Consider the following 18,739-nt stretch of genomic DNA (forward strand, 5'->3'; position numbering starts at 1 on the left):
GCTAGCTAGCATGTTTAAGTCTAAAGCTAAGATATCATGACTTAATTATGTCTAAAAATGATAATAACAATTTCTGCACTGTTCTGTCTTTGGTTGAAATCTAAGATGAAAACTTAGATACCAGCAAGGTTTTGAAGGGATAGGAAGTTAAACTAATTGATATTATGATCTTAAGTGAGAGTCAGTGAAGAGACAACAAGGGTAAACTGGAGCCAACAGTATTTTAAGTGTACATTATTATGACTTTTTAAACACTTAGTTTAAAAATGTGCTGCACAGGAATAGTGCTAATGGCTGGAGACGTATGAGGAAACACGACTATTCATAATAAGGGACACAGCAATGCAGCTTTTTAAAAGATGAGAGTTTGAGCATAGATCTATGCTTGAGCCAGCATCGGATCACTGATAGGTCATCACTATCTGAACTGTAGCATGATGAAGATGATGATGCCTAGCAACAGGGCTACTCTGTTGCTTAGCAATGCAGAATAGAACCCCAAAATGAGACCAGCCCTCATTCAAATGACCTCAAACTCACTTGGGTCCCCAGCTCTGCTGCTCATTTGGCCAGGTCTCTTTTGAAAAAAAAAGAAAAGAAAATTAAAATCAATAAAACTTTAAAATTGATAAATAAAGTATTATAAATACTCGGTCAACTTGGTTAACTCGGTCAATCATTAGATGAATGATTGTCAAGAACACGCTCAATTCCTCAGTTTATCAGTAAGAGGAAAGACTGTGACGTTTAGGTTCAGTAATTAATCACCTTACTTATGTGATCTATCTCTTCCCAAGAAACTTAATCAGTGTAAATGTGAAAAGGGTGAAAGCAGTCCTTCTTCTTAAATTGTCTGCAGATCAAGGGCTCTACAGAACTTTATATTTGTTTTATTTATTCATATATTACTTGATTATTCTCAGTATCCCAGGTTATCATGGGAGCACCCAACAAGCCATCAGCATTGTGGACTGACACAGAAAGAACACTAGTTCATCCCAATATAATGATATTATTCATTCTCACAGCTCTTGACCCTCCAACATGGCAATGTTTGCCAGCCCACGTCTCCCTGTGTGTGAGGCACGTCTCCCTGTGTGTGAGGCACACCCTTTCCAACGCCTGCTCCTGATCTGCTTTAAGGAGTTGTGGTGAAAGGTTGCCAAGGCCACAGGGAGCTGCTCCAAAAAAAGGGATCACGGTGCTGAGCTTAAAGTGCCTCTCCACTATCTGCAGTATTACATTTTCAGGAGTATGAAGCAGAAGTGTGAAGCTGTCACTGCTCATCACCCTAAGAGGAAAGCTTTGTAGAGCTATTTTCATGCTAGAAACACAGCCACCTTTCTCATTCATGCCTAAAACTGCCTGACACGTCACAGGCTCTGTGTCACACTCTCAAAACTACTACACCGCATCCTGTTAATCAGCTATAACCTCGGTGCACCACCTACGCTCCAACATCCCCGTAACTCCCTCACTGTCTCTTTCTCTTGTCAGCTCTGAGGGTGACAGAGGTCCTTTCCTTTGTTGTACTCTCAGTGTAAGGGAGCCAGACAGCCTCATAACTCAGCACCAGCCTATTAGAATGCAGAAAAGCTGCAGCTTGGTTCAACACTTGCTGATAAGAGAGGGGAAAAACATAGATTGGCTGGATTTCCGGGCCCAGAGAGCTCTTTATGATGTATCATGTAGCAACTTGCTTGTCAGGTGATGCAGCTGTTGCTTCCCCAATTAAAGATAACAGTAGTTATGACTCTCATGGGGACGAAAAACAGGTTTAATAAAGAGAAATCACATTTCGTTGCCCTGTACCTGTGCATGTGCAATGACAATAAAGTTGAATTCTAATTCTAATTCTAATTCTAAAAAGCTAAATGAACATCTGCACTGCCACAAGCCACCTCTTAGACATTGGAGTGACGATATATTTAGACATGGCATCGTCTTCCTTTACCTTCCATTTATGAACAGAAAAAGAAGTGTCTGACTGAGAGGAGTTACCACATTTTGAGAGATTTACTTCATGCACGAACTACATCAGGACAGCACAGATGAGTCCCTCCCTGATTTTGTAGCATATAAACTGTCACAGCACCAGAGGATGACTCAAACTGTGGCATCCCTGAAGTGACAAAAGAATGAGGAGCCAACACAAAGCAGCGCTGAGTTTTCTTCTCTGACAAGCTCGTGCTTTGTGGTTACTCTGCAGTCATCCTCTGAAAGACGTCAGTTGCAGTCAGTACTGCTAAAGTTGCGGAGAGATCAGATCTCACCTACAGGTTTTTGAAAATTCAGCCATCGTCTTTTGACCTAATTTAGTGCCCAAATAAAGTTTTTTTCCTCATATGATGTTGCTAATAGACACCTTAATATATTTCTTGCTTGATATTGCACACCAAATCTAAAAAGTTCACTTGACTAAAAAATGTGAACAGACTGCCAATTTCAGTACCGAATTAATTCAACCACTATCATATTTTGAAATCTGTCACATCACGCCAACAAGAATTCGAGTCACTCAAAACAGGACTGTGAGGCAGTACTTAGCCACAAAGCACAGCATACAGCTGTGAACATGTTTAGCTGGTTATATTTACATCAGACAAGGACGCTACATGATGGGAGCTCTGATGAAGCTGGAACATCACTGCATGTCCAGGTCATAAGACTGAAAAGTCCAAGGATCAAAGAATCCAAAATCAAAGAGTCGGATTCATCATTGTTTATGAAGATGGTTGATGAGAACCATCTCTGAAAGTTTATGGACTGACACGATATATATGGAGTGTTATGTTACTTATTTAAAATTCACAATATCCTGGTTTTTCAACCAGTGAGGACAAAGCAACGAGAACTACAAATTAACAGAACCTTCATCTACAGCTGTGAAAATAAGCAGGGATACATTCTTATGCACCAGCTCACCACTTTATTAGGTACATCTGTTCAACTGCAACTACTCAGATCACATGGCAGCAACTCTGTGTAATTAGGCATGTTGGTACAAAGACAAGACCTGAAGTTCAAAATGAGGAAGAAAGGTGATTTAAGTGACTTTAAATGGGGAGTGGTCTCAGAACAGAGCACTACCACCAAATATGCACACTAACCAGCCACTTTATTGGGTACATCTGTTGCAGCACTCGTTGACCATCACATGGGAGCACATTTATGTGTGTAGATTTGGGGAAAAAGTGATTTAAGTGACTTTGAATGGTTGTTGATGGCATAAAGGCTCATAGAGAATCATGCAAAAAAGAAAAACTACCCAGTGAGCGATAGTTATCTGTGTAAAAATGCTTTGATGATGCAGGAGATCAGTGAAGAATGTTACAACAAAGGTATGAAGAAGACCATCTCTAAATGCACACCATGTTCAGCCCTGAAGCAGACAGGCTACACAGCATAGGAATACCACAATGAGCTGCCAAGAACAGGAAACTAGGACTAGAATTTGCATCTCCTCAGCAATTAAAACTTATCAGACCAGGCAACACTGGAAAAAAAACATTGCCTGGTCTGATGAGTCTAGATTTCCCTGTGAGAATTCGAATGGTAGGGTCAGAATTTGGTGTAAACATCATAAAAGCAGGGGTGAATCCTGCCTTGTCACAAAGCTCAGATCATCTAAAACAGATTTTTTGAACATGATGATGAGTTCACTGTACTCAGATGGCCTTCACCCACAAATCTGAAGCAATTGTGTGATGCTATCATGTCAATATGAATCCAAATCTCTAAAGAACGTTTTCAGGGGATTGTTGAACCAATGCCATGAGAATTAAGGCAGCTCAGGGGCCCAACCCTGTACTAGAAGGGTGTACCTAATAAAGTGGCAAGTGACTGTATAAAATGACACTGTCATGCTTTATTATGTCGGTATTTGTTGATATGATTTGAACTTGAAAAGCAGAAGTAACTGTTCTGTTACATAAAAACTGTCATTCTTAAAGACAGTATCGGATCAGTTTTAAATGCCACAGAAAGACCGCTATTATAGACAGGCGATTGTGGCTCAAGAGTTTGCCTTGTAATCGGAAGGTTGCCGGTTCGAGCCCCGGCTTGGACAGTCTCGGTCGTTGTGTCCTTGGGCAAGACACTTCACCCGTAGCCTACTGGTGGTGGTCAGAGGGTCCGGTGGCGCCAGTATCCGGCAGCCTTTCCTCTGTCAGTGCGCCCCAGGGTGGCTGTGGCTACAATGTAGCTTGCCATCACCAGTGTGTGAATGGGTGGATGACTGGATATGTAAAGCGCTTTGGGGTCCTTAGGGACTAGTAAAGCGCTATATAAATACAGGCCATTTACCATATGCAGGAGTTTGGAAAAAAACATGTTTTTTCCCCCTCACTGTGCTTTATTGGTTTTTATCAATAAGTATCAACTAGTGCCGCCCTCGTTAAAATTTCATGCAGATATCTGGCAGTCTGTGAGGGAGTTACGAAACCAGCCTCTGGACAAATTGCATAACAGCGGGAGTGATGATCTTATCCATCTATCCTGCTATCAAATTCAGGGTTGTGTTGGGGAGCTGGAGGCTATCTCAGCTGTCATAAGGCAAGAGGAAAAGTCATCAGCCTGTTGCAGGGTTTTATTATTTAGAAACGTCTGTGAAGATTCTCAGTCATCCAGGTCATCGTAGTCAAAGGAGCTTGTAAAGAAAAGCGTCTGGACTTCTTTAAGTTGCTTGAAGACGTTTCACCTCTCATCCGAGAAACTTCTTTCAGTTCTATTATTTAGAACCCCCCCCCCCCCCCCCCCCAAAAAAAAAAACAAAAACAAAAACAAAACAAAAACCCTTAAGTTGAATTTGAAAACTACAGAAACTACAGCTCAAAGGAGGAGCTTCTCTTGTGCCGGCCCAAAACCACATGTATATTTTTAGATATGAAACCACATGAATTATTTATGTAGACCTACAGGCCCTGCAAAAATAGCAAAAACACCTGCCACATACTCACAACAGCTGCTTTGTTGACACTTTTTTTTGCATTGTTCACCTGCCAGTTAGCGGCTATTACAAATAAGTTTGGGGTTTTTTGTAACGTACACCCTGAAGCCACAACTACTTCACACAGGTCACTGTATGAGCCAGTGTGCGAAAATGATAGCTCTATACATCCTCTGCTATCTGAATTCTGTTGATCATTGCAAGGAAATTATTGACTGGTAAATATCAATGTGCTGGCCTGACCATCGGTGCTGTGCAATTTTCTGCAATATGATGTTACACTATAAACAACACAACAGCAGGTGACCTAAAAAACTGGAAACAGCCCATGCAATATAAAGACTCAGCACCAAAATGAACGAATTCTGTAGAATCTGACAGATTATAGGCCCATTCAAACATTCAGTGAAATTACTGTGAGCTGGAGGTCACCTTATGAAATGCAGTGCTTTACTGCTAATACTAGCTATACCCATGAAATTAAATTAAGCACCACACCTATTATTTAGGATTTTCAAAATAAATATTCTACTGTACAAAATGTCCAGTTAAATAAAATAAAATAAATTTAGAAAATCCTCCTTAACCACGTTTTCTTTTTGAAACTCTGCGATTATATGTGTTTTCCCCCAGACAAAGCAATTTTATTTTATTTCTCGCTGTTGCATTCCACAGATTCTATTGATTCTTCTCTCTCACAGTCTCTTTGTGTTTGACTGCAATCACTGTCTTGGGCGTGATAGGAGCAAAAAACCTCAGGAGCTGCAGGAAAGACAGATGGGCCACCAAACAAACCATAGTCCCCAGTGAGCACAGCTGTGACAGAAAAATGAGAAGTAGTTTATACAGTGAAACTTACCAAGCCCTCAAGAATTTAGTGTCACAACAATCAACATTGCCAATCTCTAAGAAAAAAATAAAAATAAAACTCAATGTTCCACTGAATAACCTTGACTTTCTCCTTAACTGTGTACAAATCTGTGGCAGCATGCACACTATCTACCTCCTTTGCTCCACCTCATGCCAGCGTGCATTTATGCTGAAATTCTGAGTGGCCTTCCCCATACATGTTTGAACAAACACAGTTCAAGCAACACTTGAAAAGCCTCCTCTGTTGCACTGTTTACACAGGACTCTAGAAAACTGAGCGACCTTGTGTTAGCTGTAAAATTACTCTGTATATGAGCCACATAGATCTCTGACAAAACAGCTTTGAGTCACATTTTTTTTCACTGTGAAGTTGTGCCATAAGTCACTCTTATTCAGCTGGATTTATGAATCCTGCTCGGGTGCACTGATAACTACCATAAATATTGAATATTACATGTGAAACAAAGCAAAATCCTCCATAATCCTGTTTGCTTTGACCACTATCTGTTAAGCAGGAGATGCTGAGCTCCAGCCATGATTGAATCTGAAAATGGATATCACACACACCTACATCCACTCAGCATGAGAGATACACACAGTCATAAAGGCACATTATTCACAGTCCTGGCTTATGACTTGTCGCCTGTGAAGCTAATGAGTTCTACTGCATATTAGGTTTATCATAGAAACAACAGACCATCTTTTATAACTTGTAGAAGACTCAAGAGTCTGGAGACCAAAGTGATCTATTGTTGTTCATATTGTCTCATGTCCAGACCTTTAAATAAACAAATAAATAAATATATAAATACCAGTTGCTTGTTAAACTATAGGACATAAATTTAAGGTCAAGCGCTTTTACATTTATCCAGTTTATCGATGGGTTGTTAAACTTTGATGACTCTGCTGAAGTGTTTCGAAGAACATTACAACTAAGATTCACATGCACCTGATTTGTTCGGCTGAAAGATCATAATCAATCAAATAACTTCCAGAGGGTTTGAGATTCATCATTGCATAAGAGAAAATTACAAGGCCAAAGAGTTTTTCTTGGACGAGAGAGAGAGAAACAAAACACACTCACCTTGAGCTACAGATGGACACGATCGGTGAACAGATGTTTAACTACAGGAAAGGCCACAGCCGGAGAAGAGATAGTCAATTTAGAGCCCCAACCAAACAGCCTGGCTACTCTACTATGACAAGTACACACATGCACCATCCAGCCGCGCTGAAAAGCATCAGTCTCTCCACCGCTGTACGGAGGAGGGAGATGAGAGGCGACTGACTGAGGCCAACTCCAATTAAACTGCAAAGCAAAGCTCGGCGTCAACTTAAAGGGGCGGCGTTTCTATCACTGACATGTTTCCGTGACGCATAGACGTGTAGAGGAGGTCCCCAAAGCGCAAGGACACAGTGTAGAAGTCTTCATATTTTACATGCAGTCCTGTTAATTAATGCGTTATAGTGGATCTTAGAGGATAAATATCTTATTTGACTTATTTTATTTTATTTTATTTGACTATTCACATTAGTAAATATCACAAAAATGGTTAAATAACTGTTATTAGAAGCGATAAATGAAGTTCAAACGACAAAAGTTAGCATATACCGCCGCCTACTGGATACACTGCTGAATCACATCTGTGCTGTTAAACAGTCAAAGCGTCTGCAAACAGATTAAAATGCAAACATACAACAGTTGAGTAAATAGGTACGTTTTTCTATACATTTAAGTCATTTCACGTGATTTAAGTATAGACTTATTGCATAATTATGACAGCAGACAGAAACAGAACTCAACAAAAGCCATATAATTTTTATTTCCATCCCGTCGACAAACTGATATTGTCTCCATTATTAAACAGCAAACTGTGCATGTCTACTTTGCTTTGTGAGCCATTATTCTTTTTCAGTGAAAGTCTGAATGAGACGCTGTTGTATCAGTGAAGGCTGCAGGCTTGCACCTCAAGGACATACTGTCATAAAAAAAATCATTTCACACAAGTCAGCCTGACTGCAACAGATTTTGTGCAAAAGAGCCTTTTTTTTCCTTTCACAGTGGCACGCTGGAAGGTTACTGCGGCACCTATAATACACAGAGTTGGATTCCATAACACAGGCAGCACAATGCTCTGTTCTGCACTCTGTGTTACATTTGCTGGAAAAATCAGCCTCGTATTTTTCTCTCTCTCTCTCTGTAAAATTGGAAAGGTTACAGGGAAGACTAAAGTATTCATCTGTGCAGCATTATGAATCTGGTACAGCTGAATTGCTTCTGTGTGCACTGTGCAGGCTGGCTGAACTCACTGAAGTGAGCTTTGAAGGCTGTTGCTTTTATTTTACTTGATACAATTAGCCACAGCTTGTAAGAGACCAGTACTGTAAAATAAATCCTGAGCTCTAATGCAAATGAAATGTGGGAAAGTAAAGAGCAAATTAACAATGCTTCCGACATGGATGAAACACTTACTGTGCTCGCAGTAATATGTTTATTCTAATTAGCTTCAGTCTGAAAGAAAAACAAATTGCATTCTTATACAATTACAGAGAAACTTTAAATGTGACTATAGTCATATGAGGGATTGCACAAAATAGGCTGTATTCCTTATGGTCAGTCCATGAAAGTCCATTTTTAGTTGTGCCAAGAAGTCTTTAATGTGGGTGTTATGTAACAATAACCTATATTGAAACCTGTGATAAATTGCTCTATAGGTGCAATAATGCTTCTGAAAAACTGTCCACTGCATCTTTGGTTATGAAAAGTCACACTTAAGTAATGTTAAATACATGCAGTCATTTAAATTTTAATACTAAGTTACTTTCAGGATTCAGGTTATTAGAACTGCTATTGCTTTACTGAGATATTACAATTATGTTTATAAGCTGCAGTGGTTAGTACTGTTGCCTCACAGCACAAAGGCCCTGGGTTTCAATCCACCAGCTGGACAGGGCCTTCCTGTGTGGAGTTTGTATGCTCTCCCCGTCCTCAGGCTTCCTCCCACAGTCCAAAAACGTGTATGTGGTTAGGTTAATTGGCTGTAGGTGTAAATGTGAGAGTGGTAAACTGTCCAGGGTGTACCATGCCATTTCTCCTCTGACAGCTGGGAACAACTCCATCCATCCTTGCAATTCTGAATTGGGTAAGTGGGAAAAATGGCTGGATGGAAGGTCATCCATGGATGTAGTAGCAGTTAATCCCATAGAAGTTGTGTTTTTTCCCACAGACTACGTTGTCTCTAAGGTTCACAGCGGCATGAGTGATGGAGCTGTTGAACTTGCGATGAGCCTCTGACTTGCTGAATGAATGTTGAAGGTCTAATAGGGTCAGGGCTGCACCTGATTTACCCACAGTCCCAATGGAAGAACTGCCTGGCAGGACAGGAGAGCGTGGCATGATGCACGGATTAGAGTTGCCATGTAGCCGCTCTCTGTCCTCTGCTCCTGGTAACAATTTGGGATGTGATTCCCTGCCCGTCTGGTCTTTGTCTTCAAGTAGTGGACTACAGCTGGGTATATTTCTTCCAACTTTAAAAAGTTTTTTGTCATTTAGCACATCCTTTACACAGATGCTTTCCTCTCTGTTGACTTCTATCCCTCCTTGGGGATGTAGGCGGTTGGACAGGTCCCAGAGTTGCTCTGTGTTTGTGATCTGGGCAGCGTTAGCCTCTTGGTTGCTCTGTGACGGGGATCCTTGCATGACATTGTCAAACTGGACTTTGCAGTTTTCCCTCTTTCTGCCCTTATGCGCAGAGCATTTGCACTGAGCTTGCTGCTTGCGTAAGACCTCCTGGGACAGCTCAGTCTGCTGTGCCTTTGTGGAGTTAGTGCTGCACTTTGATTGAGTATGACCCATTTGGTTCAGATCTGGTGCCTCATTACGCATAGCTGTGATCTCTTGTGGTTGGTTCACAGCAGGCGAGGCAGTGCTTTGGTTTAGAGTTGGAGATGTATTTTGGAGTTCAGCAGCAGTGGGACTGCAGCTGCTCCTCCTGACATTGCTCCCCAGTCTTTTTCTACATCCTTGCCTTGCTTTAGAAGGAACAAACACAGGATGCGACCTTTCTTGCTGCAGGGAAAATAATTAGACTTATTAGTGTTCTGGTCTGTTAATGCTACCGTATAATAAATGCAATGGCTTTTACCAGGTTTGACGTGTGTGAATTAATCCCAGCAAAGTTAGTCATTTTTTCCTTGAAATCATCTGTCATAAAAGGATTTGCTGGCCCTGATCCTTAAAACAAGATTTCACATTAATGTCAGATTTTGGATTACTGCACAAAATACAATAACAACTGATTGATCATCAGTAAGTGTGAGAACCTCTGCGAGTCCTGTCAGTTTGCTGGTCTGGAGCATTCAGGTGTGTGTTTCTCAGTGAGAAAAGACATCAACAATGATCTCAGAGAAACAGAAAGATTGAACAAGTATGAAAGCCTCATCTCTCTAAAAAGAACACATCAAACCAACTGTTGGGTCCAGTGGTGGAAGGCTGCTGATTTGGACCTCAACCTAATTGAAATGCTGTGGCATGACATTAAGATAGCTGTGTATAAACGAAATTTCAAAAATCTCAGATTAACTGATGCAACATTGTAAAGAAGACTTGGCCAAGATTCCTCTACAATGATGCGAGAGATAAAATCATAAAGAAATGATTACTTCAAGGTACTGTTGCTAAAAGGTGCTTGACCAGATACTGAACCACAGGGTGTACTTAGTTTTTCCCCTCATTGCTTCTGCATTTTGGCTTTTTTTTGGTTAAATATATAACAGCACGGTGTAATATTTCATGTGCTGTATGTGAATAATTTAGAACCTGCTAAATACAAGATACAAAGATTTTTCATCAATTCAATTCAATTTTATTTATATAGCGCCAAATCACAACAGTTACCTCAAGGTGCTTTTTATTGCACAGTAGATCGTACAATAATAGATACAGAGAAAAACCCAACAATCATATGACCCCCTATGAGCAAGCACTTAGGCGACAGTGGGAAGGAAAAACTCCCTTTTAACAGGAAGAAACCTCCGGCAGAACCAGGGTCAGGGAGGGGCGGGGCCATCTGCTGCGACCGGTTGGGGTGAGAGAAAGAAGACAGGATAAAAGACATGCTGTGGAAGAGAGACAGAGGTTAATAACAGATATGATTCAATGCAGAGAGGTCTGTTAACACATAGTGAGTGAGAAAGGTGACTGGAAAGGAAAAACTCAATGCATCATGGGAATCCCCCGGCAGCCTACGTCTCTTGCAGAGTAACTAAGGGAGGATTCAGGGTCACCTGGTCCAGCCCTAACTATATGCTTTAGCAAAAAGGAAAGTTTTAAGCCTAATCTTAAAAGTAGAGATAGTGTCTGTCTCCCGAATCCAAACTGGAAGCTGGTTCCACAGAAGAGGGGCCTGAAAACTGAAGGCTCTCCCTCCCATTCTACTTTTAAATACTCGAGGAACAACAAGTAGGTCTGCAGAGCGAGAGCGAAGTGCTCTAATAGGGTGATATGGTACTACAAGGTCATTAAGATATGTCCTGATAGATAAAACTGATGAACTGAATACTTTTGATACTTTCTGTTTAACAAGGATTTATTTTTCAGTATTTTCACTTCTTACCTGTGTAGTGCATTTGGTAGGAAGTGACCCAAAGGGTCTTCTCCATGTTTTTCAGGATGTTGCTTGTCCTCTCCGATAGCGTCAAATCCCAGTCTCGAAGTTTCAGGTTGGGCAGCACCATCTTTGGGGGAGTGGGGTAGAAAACCTGGCTCTCTCCCTTCGCTGGTTTTGCATGCTGGTGGAAGGAGGAAGACACTTTATGCTTCGATTAACGTCAGTGAAACTGTGAAGTCACTGATATTTCATCACTCACATCAAAAAAGCCATGTTCTCCTGTCCACATAACAGCCTTCTTCCTTGTTTTCAGTGGTGTTTCTAAGCTCTCAAGTCTATATGGAGCACCTAGGTGTGAAAAAAGAAGCATCTTAAAGACCTAACCATTCTACCACTCCCTTTTATCAGAATATCACACCTTTAGTTTTGCTTAGCAGAGTGATATCAGGTGCACTATTTGGGATACTGAGGTTGAGGAAAGATTGAGACGCAGCTCTGACTCCTGTATGTGGGTCATCTGGTGAGTGGAAGGATGGGAACATTGCAAAACGAGAGATGTGCGATGAATAGGGATGCTCTTTTGGGATGGCAATCTTTATCATTTTCTCCCTATGAAAGGCACAAAGACAAGAAAGGGTCGAACTATGTGCAAAAACAAATCAGTTTATCATTATGGAAAGAGTACTCACGCTATATTTATGTCCGTTGGTTTTGGTATTCTGGTAAAAAAAACCCACAAAAAACCCCCACCATCACTGTTATTATGTATCACCACAAACACAGGAAGAGGAAGTTTTTGATTATAATATTTATATAAAATCAGCAGCTACTTACAGTTGGTCATTAAGTCGAACATGACTTTTGTTTCTGCCATCACTGCTGTTACAGCGTTGATTGGTGATACTCCTGTGAAGGTGAAATAATTATATAATTATACTACATTTGATATATTACATTATAAATTCTAAGACTGTCTCATAATGAAGCCAGCATCACACTCACCCAGGTATGGTTCCTCCATAACCGCAGGGATAATGTCTATTTAAATCAGCCCTGAATCCACTGGTGAGTGAAGGCTCCATGTGGCTGCTGAAGACCTGACTCATAATCAGTGAATGTGAAGGAAGGATAAAGCCCTAAAAACCCCCACTAGTATAGAAGGACAAAGAGGCGATGTTTGTAATTGCACACAAGTTTAGCTTGAGAAACAGTACTTAACAAATTTATTAGACCATCTGTCATAAAAGCAAGAAAACACACATATTTTAGAAAAAAATACAACATAATTTTTTTATACAAAAAATTATGTTGTTACTTATTAGGAAAATCTAATGTTTCACTTCTCTGGATAGTCAGAAAGCATAGACAAGACAATTTAGCAAAGAACCTATTATTTAATTGCATCTTTAGGCACTTTATTGCTAGTAGCTATCATTTGTTTCTATGTCTTTAGATGAATCTATGAAAAATGCCAGCAGTAACACTAAGGGATTCCCCCCCCCCCCCAAAAAAAAAAAAAAAATCTACATCAGATGAACAGGATCTGCAAGTTATGTCCTTAAGCAAAAGGGAAAAAATCCATGAAAGCCCTGAAACAGGACCCGAGAGATGCATCTGGCCTTTCGGTTGATCTGTTTACTGAAGAAGGCTGAGGTACGGCAAATTCTACAATAACTCCCCTGAAAAAGTGGCAACAGGTCTTATGGAGTGATAATTTCCAGCCATCTGCAAACCATGGGACAAAAAGTAGCTAACATCCAAAGAAAGGCTTTGAATCTCAAAGAAGCCTGGACAGCTACTTAAAGAAATAAAAATATCATTGGATCTATTTCCCATTTTCATAGAAAAACATTAAGTGAGGGGCGGCCTAAGACTTTTGTGCAGTATTTTATATATACAGTGACTAATCTTCTAGAGTATACTTGCTGTTTAATCATTAATTAATATAAATTACTATTTTCGTAATATTAACTTACCTGGACAGTGGTATAAAGGAAGTCCAGAGAAGTTCCGAGTATCTGTCTGTGATAAACACACAAATGTCTTGTTTCAAATAAAGGTGAACATTTTAAAGCCTTTTTTTTTGACTGAACAGGAGGATCTCCTCTTTGCTTTTGACCAAAGAGGTGGGTTTGAATTCCTGGGACAGGCAGAGTGACAGTGTTACAAACAATAGGGTCAGAGTGAGCGACACCCAATCCAGCCCACTGTGTGTAGTACTGATGTCACTTAAAAGCAACTGTAAAACTAACCTAACTAAACACTGACTACTCTAAGACCAGTGCGATATAATTTTTACAGTTCTTTAAGCGTTATTGTTCAAAAATCAAGTCTCGGCTGATTTACTAATATTACTTACAATCACTGCTGAGAACGCCCATCATCCAGTCATCCAGTGTGGATCTGATAATATTACGCGTTCACAGCTCAGTGAATGGGTGCAAAGAAAATGAAGCTGGCTCTGACTAGCACACACCGACACCAGATACAAGCTGTGCGACTGGTGTTGGGTTGCAGGAGTCGTATTTCATTCCTGCGCAACACAAGGACTGAAATAGATCCAGATGATGTGCATTAGTGAATGCCCCCAAACTGTCCATCAAATGTAAGTGTTGGCATGCCAAAAAGTAACACGTGTGGGGCGTCGTTTGTAAAGTGAAACATGCTGAAATTAACAGCAACATTTTTCCACATTTAGCTCAAAACCTTACAAAAACATGATTTTTCCCGAGTCATTTTTTACAACATTTAGTAAAATGTTTGTAACTTTTCATATTTAAAACACAATTTTAAAAGTTAAATCTAAATGTTATATTTAAATCTAAATGTTAAATCTAAATGTTACAGGAAACCAAATATTTAGTTTCCTGTTTTCACTTTCCATGTTTCACTTTACAAACTGCGCCTCATAGTTTCTTGTATTTTATTTATTTATTTATTTTTTAAGTTTTATTGAGTGATAGTGCTTTGGAGAAAACCTCTAAAGTTCTTTCAAAATTTTTCTTTGGACATTAGCTGCTTTTTCACTTACTTTTAGTCCAGTCCTTGTACCTGATTGTTTTCAGAGGAATGTCTAATTGTTAAATTAAGCCATTAAACACAGACCTATTCAGTCACTGAGGGGATTAACCAGTGTTATGTCTACACATAACAGGCAACAGTATCTGAATCTCATGTCCTTAAGGAATAGGAAAAAAAATATCCAGCAAAGACTCAGGCAGGATCTGAGTGATGCATTTGGCCCTTGATCCACCTACTGTTCACTAGGTTCAACTACTGTCTCATAAGAAATGGGCTCAGTGGAAGGGAGGCTGTCATTAAGCTTTCTTAAGGAAAGACTCAGGTATGTCAGATTACACAAGAACTGCACAGAAAATTTGTGTCAACCAGTTTGATGGTTAGATGGATCAAGATTTGATTCAAGTTTAAATTGTTATCAATATGTACAGAGGAGATCAGGAGAGCGATACCACAGTGACTGTGTACAAAACACAGTGGAGGCTCCATCATGGTTTGGGGAAATATTTCAGGAAGTGTTGTTGGGGACTTGATGGAATTGATGGAATTATGAACACAGAAAAGTACAGACAGATTTTCATCCACTATGCAACAGCTTCTTTTTTCAATATGACAATGATGCCAAACACACTGTTAATGCAATAAAAGCATACCAGGATGGAATAACACACAATTAAACTGTGAGTCATGGAAAGGCCTCCCCAGCGCTCAGACCTCAACATTATTGAAGCAGTGTGGGATCATTTTGACAGAGAACAAAACAAAAAAGCAGCCAACATCCAAGAGGAGCTTTGAATGTCCTTCAAGAAGCCTGGGGAACTATTTCTGAAGACTTTAAAGAAATGACATGAAACTTTGCCTAAGAGAGTCCAGGCTGTGTTTGGATTATACCAAATATTGACTGCCAGCCTTGTTAGAATTGTACACACTGCTGTTTTACCATATACGTGGTATTTCCTTGTAAATTCCTGCACTTACTTCCTGTTAAAGAAATAAAGGTGATTGAAAAACTTTTATTCCTGCTGAGCCAGCTCTTTCATGTGTAATGATAGCAAATTGATATCATCCTTCAATTTTCCTTTTCACACTTGTCCCCAAAACAATTACATTCGTTTTTAATTTGAAAACAAGATTTATGATATTAAACCCCCTGAAAATGTTTCTTTATTATGTAACATAAAATATTTATGGCTAAATAAGTAACTACAAAACATAGGCATATTACATTTAAAGCTGCTGTGATATGCTCTGCCTTTATGCACAGTGACCAAAAGGCCACAGCATTAGATTCCCATTCAGATGTTACTGGATCCAGATTTGCTTAATATGTGAAAATTATGGGAGAGACCTTTCCAGACCAGACCAACTCTCAAATAAAACAACAAAAATGGTTTGAACCACTGCAAACACTCTATTATTCATGCAGGGTCTTTTTTATGCCTAGTAGTAAGAAGTTTATTGAAGATACACTAAATCCAGAAACCTGAAAATTGCATTAAAATACCAGTTTTTCAATCAATGCGTGCGGCTGCCTTTTATTGAACGCGATTTGGACTGCTTTCCAAGCAGCAAACCTTGTTTGTTAACTCACAAGACCCATTCTGCATTCTGCTTTTTAATTGGGATTCTCAAGAGACCTTGTCCAAAGTCTCAGCAAAACATGCAAGTCCTATCAAGCAGCATAAGCTAAGTCCAGTAACCAATTACCCTGCTCTGGCCCAGCAGAGCTGCCGCTCTCTCTCCGGATTATAGTTCCCGCTGCTGCATTATAAATGTGCAGCTGCAGTGCTTTCCCTAATATTAGGTTATTGTGCAGATGGAAGTTGACAGTTAGTGGATGATTTGCAACAACAACAGGAAACCAGCCTTATCTGTAGCTCTCATGCCAAGAACTTCAGACACATTGTGAAAAATTAGCTCACCACTGTCATCATGTGACATTTGTTGATAAGATAAGATAAGATAAGATAAGATAAGATAAGATAAGATAAGATAAGATAAGATAAGATAAGATAAGATAAGATAAGATAAGATAACCTTTATTAGTCCCACACGTGGGAAATTTGTTTTGTCATAGCAGGAAGTGGACAGTGCAAAAGTTATATAGCAAAAATTAGAATACAATAGGAATAAAATACTGTACACAACTGTACAGAATAGAATAAAATAAAATACTATATACAGTAGAATAAATAGAATAAAATATACAATAGGATAAAAATAGAATACAAATGCTTTATACAACTGAGTAAAAATACAACTTTGTCAGAAAAAGACTGACTTCACAAAAAAATAACCTCACTGGTCAAAACCTGTTAAAGGAGAGCAGAAATTAAACTTCACCTTCTAACCTCTGAAAGCCACAAGTGAAGCTAAAGACTGTCAGGTCTCATCAGCTTTGCGGTGCCAATTATGTTGTAGTAATATTGCTTTTAGCAATTTTATTAAGCTATCTTACCCTGCAAACACAGCACAATCAGACACAAACAAAATTCAGCTTCAGTGCAAACAGATAAGGTCTTAGAATTACAGCCAGAAAACTTAATAACATCTAACAAAGTTAAAAATGTTCAAAGTTAAAAGCGAGGAAGTCTGCAACCAAGAAATGCCTTCATGAATGGAAACACAGAGATTGGTTTACAGCAAGATGCAAACCACTGTTTACACTCAGTAAAAAGTTAGACTTTGCCAAAAACCAGATAAAGGAGGCTGCATTATCTGACAAATGAAACAAAGACTAAACTGTACTAGAATAATGGGAGAAGAGAAGTATGGAGAAGGAAAGAAAAAGCTAATGGTTTGACAAACATGGTGACATGTGCATATATGGCTGCCAGTGGAACTGGATCACTGGTGTTTATTGATGATGTGGCTGCTGATTAAATGAGAAGTGCACAGGGCTATATTCCCTGCTCAAACAACACTTCACGGTGGGAAATGGATAATGACTTAAAATCAGATTTAGTGGTGTACAGAGGCAAAACGACAAAACTAAATAAATAAAAATGTTACTTTCTAACTGCTGAAAAAAGAGAATGTGTTGATGGTTGAAAGACAGACACACACACACTGACTCTTGCACTCGTCTTCAGTGCCCAGTTACAAATCCGTCCTTGTCTTGTTGGCGGACTATAAGCTTTCTGAAAGGACTTATGAAGACATCCATGATGTTTCTTTCATGTGAGCTAAGGATGAAAGAAAAAAAGATGAACCTGTGAACTCACACTTCAAAGCTCACAGCTCGGGAGAATTTTTCTTTAATTTCATGTTTCAGGAAACACACACACACACACACACACACACACACACACACACACACACACACACACACACACACACACACACACACACATTTCACAATCACAGAGCACAGTGTGTGGGCTTGTGTGCATGTGTGTGTGTGTGTGCGTGAGACTCCAAGGTAACATAGGTGCATTTGTCAGTACAATGAAAATTGTTTTAAATAAAATTACACCATTTTTTCCTCATTTGCATAGAGTTGCTTGGGGAAAAAATGTGGTAAATTAACAGATTTTATTTAAATGTTTTCATTTCATTCTCCAACTATTCAGTCACATTCTGTTAGCTGGGAGGCAAGTGCCCTTGAGTTATTCAGAGCTGTTCATAAAGCAAGTCAGAGCTCTATCTATCTATCTATCTATCTATCTATCTATCTATCTATCTATCTATCTATCTATCTATCTATCTATCTATCTATCTATCTATCTATCTATCTATCTATCTATCTATCTATCTATCTATCTATCTATCTATCTATCTATCTATCTATCTATCTATCTATCTATCTATCCATCCATCACATTTAAAATACAATGTGCATGTTTACTTTGGCCATCTGTTCAAACAGCTTCATTATTTAAATGTACATTAAAAACAGCGTTTTTCCTGTAAATGTAACTGAAACATCACTGACTTTATGGTGAGCTGAGTGTCTCTGGTGGTACAGAATAAAGAGAGGCACTAAAGACACTGCCCTGCAGTTGTCTTTTCTTTTTTCTGTTTTTTATTGCTGGGGAGAATAGGCGCTGTGTTTTTCCACACCTCTGCATACTATTCCACAGAAATCCCCAGAGAAACAGCTCAATCTCTCGTTTGACGGACAGCTGTAGCTCGTCTCTTGTGAAAAGTGAATTTATTTGACCACTTCTGCTGCCTGTATTTTGGGGGAGAACAAGGGGAACTATACTGGGTCATACTAGGAATGCATATAAAAATGTTTTGAGCTCATCACTTCTCTGTGAAGCTCGAATGTAGCTGCCTCACTCCCTCACTC

At 39.4% G+C, this 18,739-nt stretch overlaps 3 protein-coding genes across 3 annotated transcripts in view; all 3 read right to left on the minus strand.

The window, feature by feature from the left end:
• osbpl3b (oxysterol binding protein-like 3b) overlaps nt 1-7,029 on the minus strand; it is a 37,001-nt gene extending 29,972 nt beyond the window's left edge. Inside the window, exon 1 of the mRNA XM_085365764.1 lies at nt 6,903-7,029. The gene's annotated coding sequence lies outside the window, so the exon portion shown is untranslated. The remainder of the gene's footprint in view (nt 1-6,902) is intronic.
• A 1,961-nt stretch (nt 7,030-8,990) lies between these two features.
• Nucleotides 8,991-10,029, minus strand: LOC146623178 (uncharacterized). Its single transcript, XM_085365765.1, has 2 exons — nt 9,964-10,029; nt 8,991-9,887 (listed from the first exon to the last, which is right to left on the minus strand). The coding sequence occupies exons 1-2, from the start codon at nt 10,027-10,029 to the stop codon at nt 8,991-8,993; spliced, it is 963 nt and encodes a 320-aa protein (XP_085221891.1).
• Nucleotides 10,030-10,835: 806 nt separating this feature from the next.
• Nucleotides 10,836-12,533, minus strand: spmip4 (sperm microtubule inner protein 4). Its single transcript, XM_085365766.1, has 7 exons — nt 12,430-12,533; nt 12,262-12,333; nt 12,117-12,146; nt 11,846-12,036; nt 11,687-11,775; nt 11,434-11,608; nt 10,836-10,936 (listed from the first exon to the last, which is right to left on the minus strand). The coding sequence occupies exons 1-7, from the start codon at nt 12,531-12,533 to the stop codon at nt 10,836-10,838; spliced, it is 762 nt and encodes a 253-aa protein (XP_085221892.1).
• Between the last annotated feature and the right edge of the window lie 6,206 nt (nt 12,534-18,739).

Source organism: Diplotaxodon limnothrissa, linkage group LG11 (assembly GCF_057381915.1).
Source record: "Diplotaxodon limnothrissa isolate DT_005_m linkage group LG11, D_limnothrissa_male_GT1.1, whole genome shotgun sequence".
NCBI lineage: Eukaryota > Metazoa > Chordata > Actinopteri > Cichliformes > Cichlidae > Diplotaxodon > Diplotaxodon limnothrissa.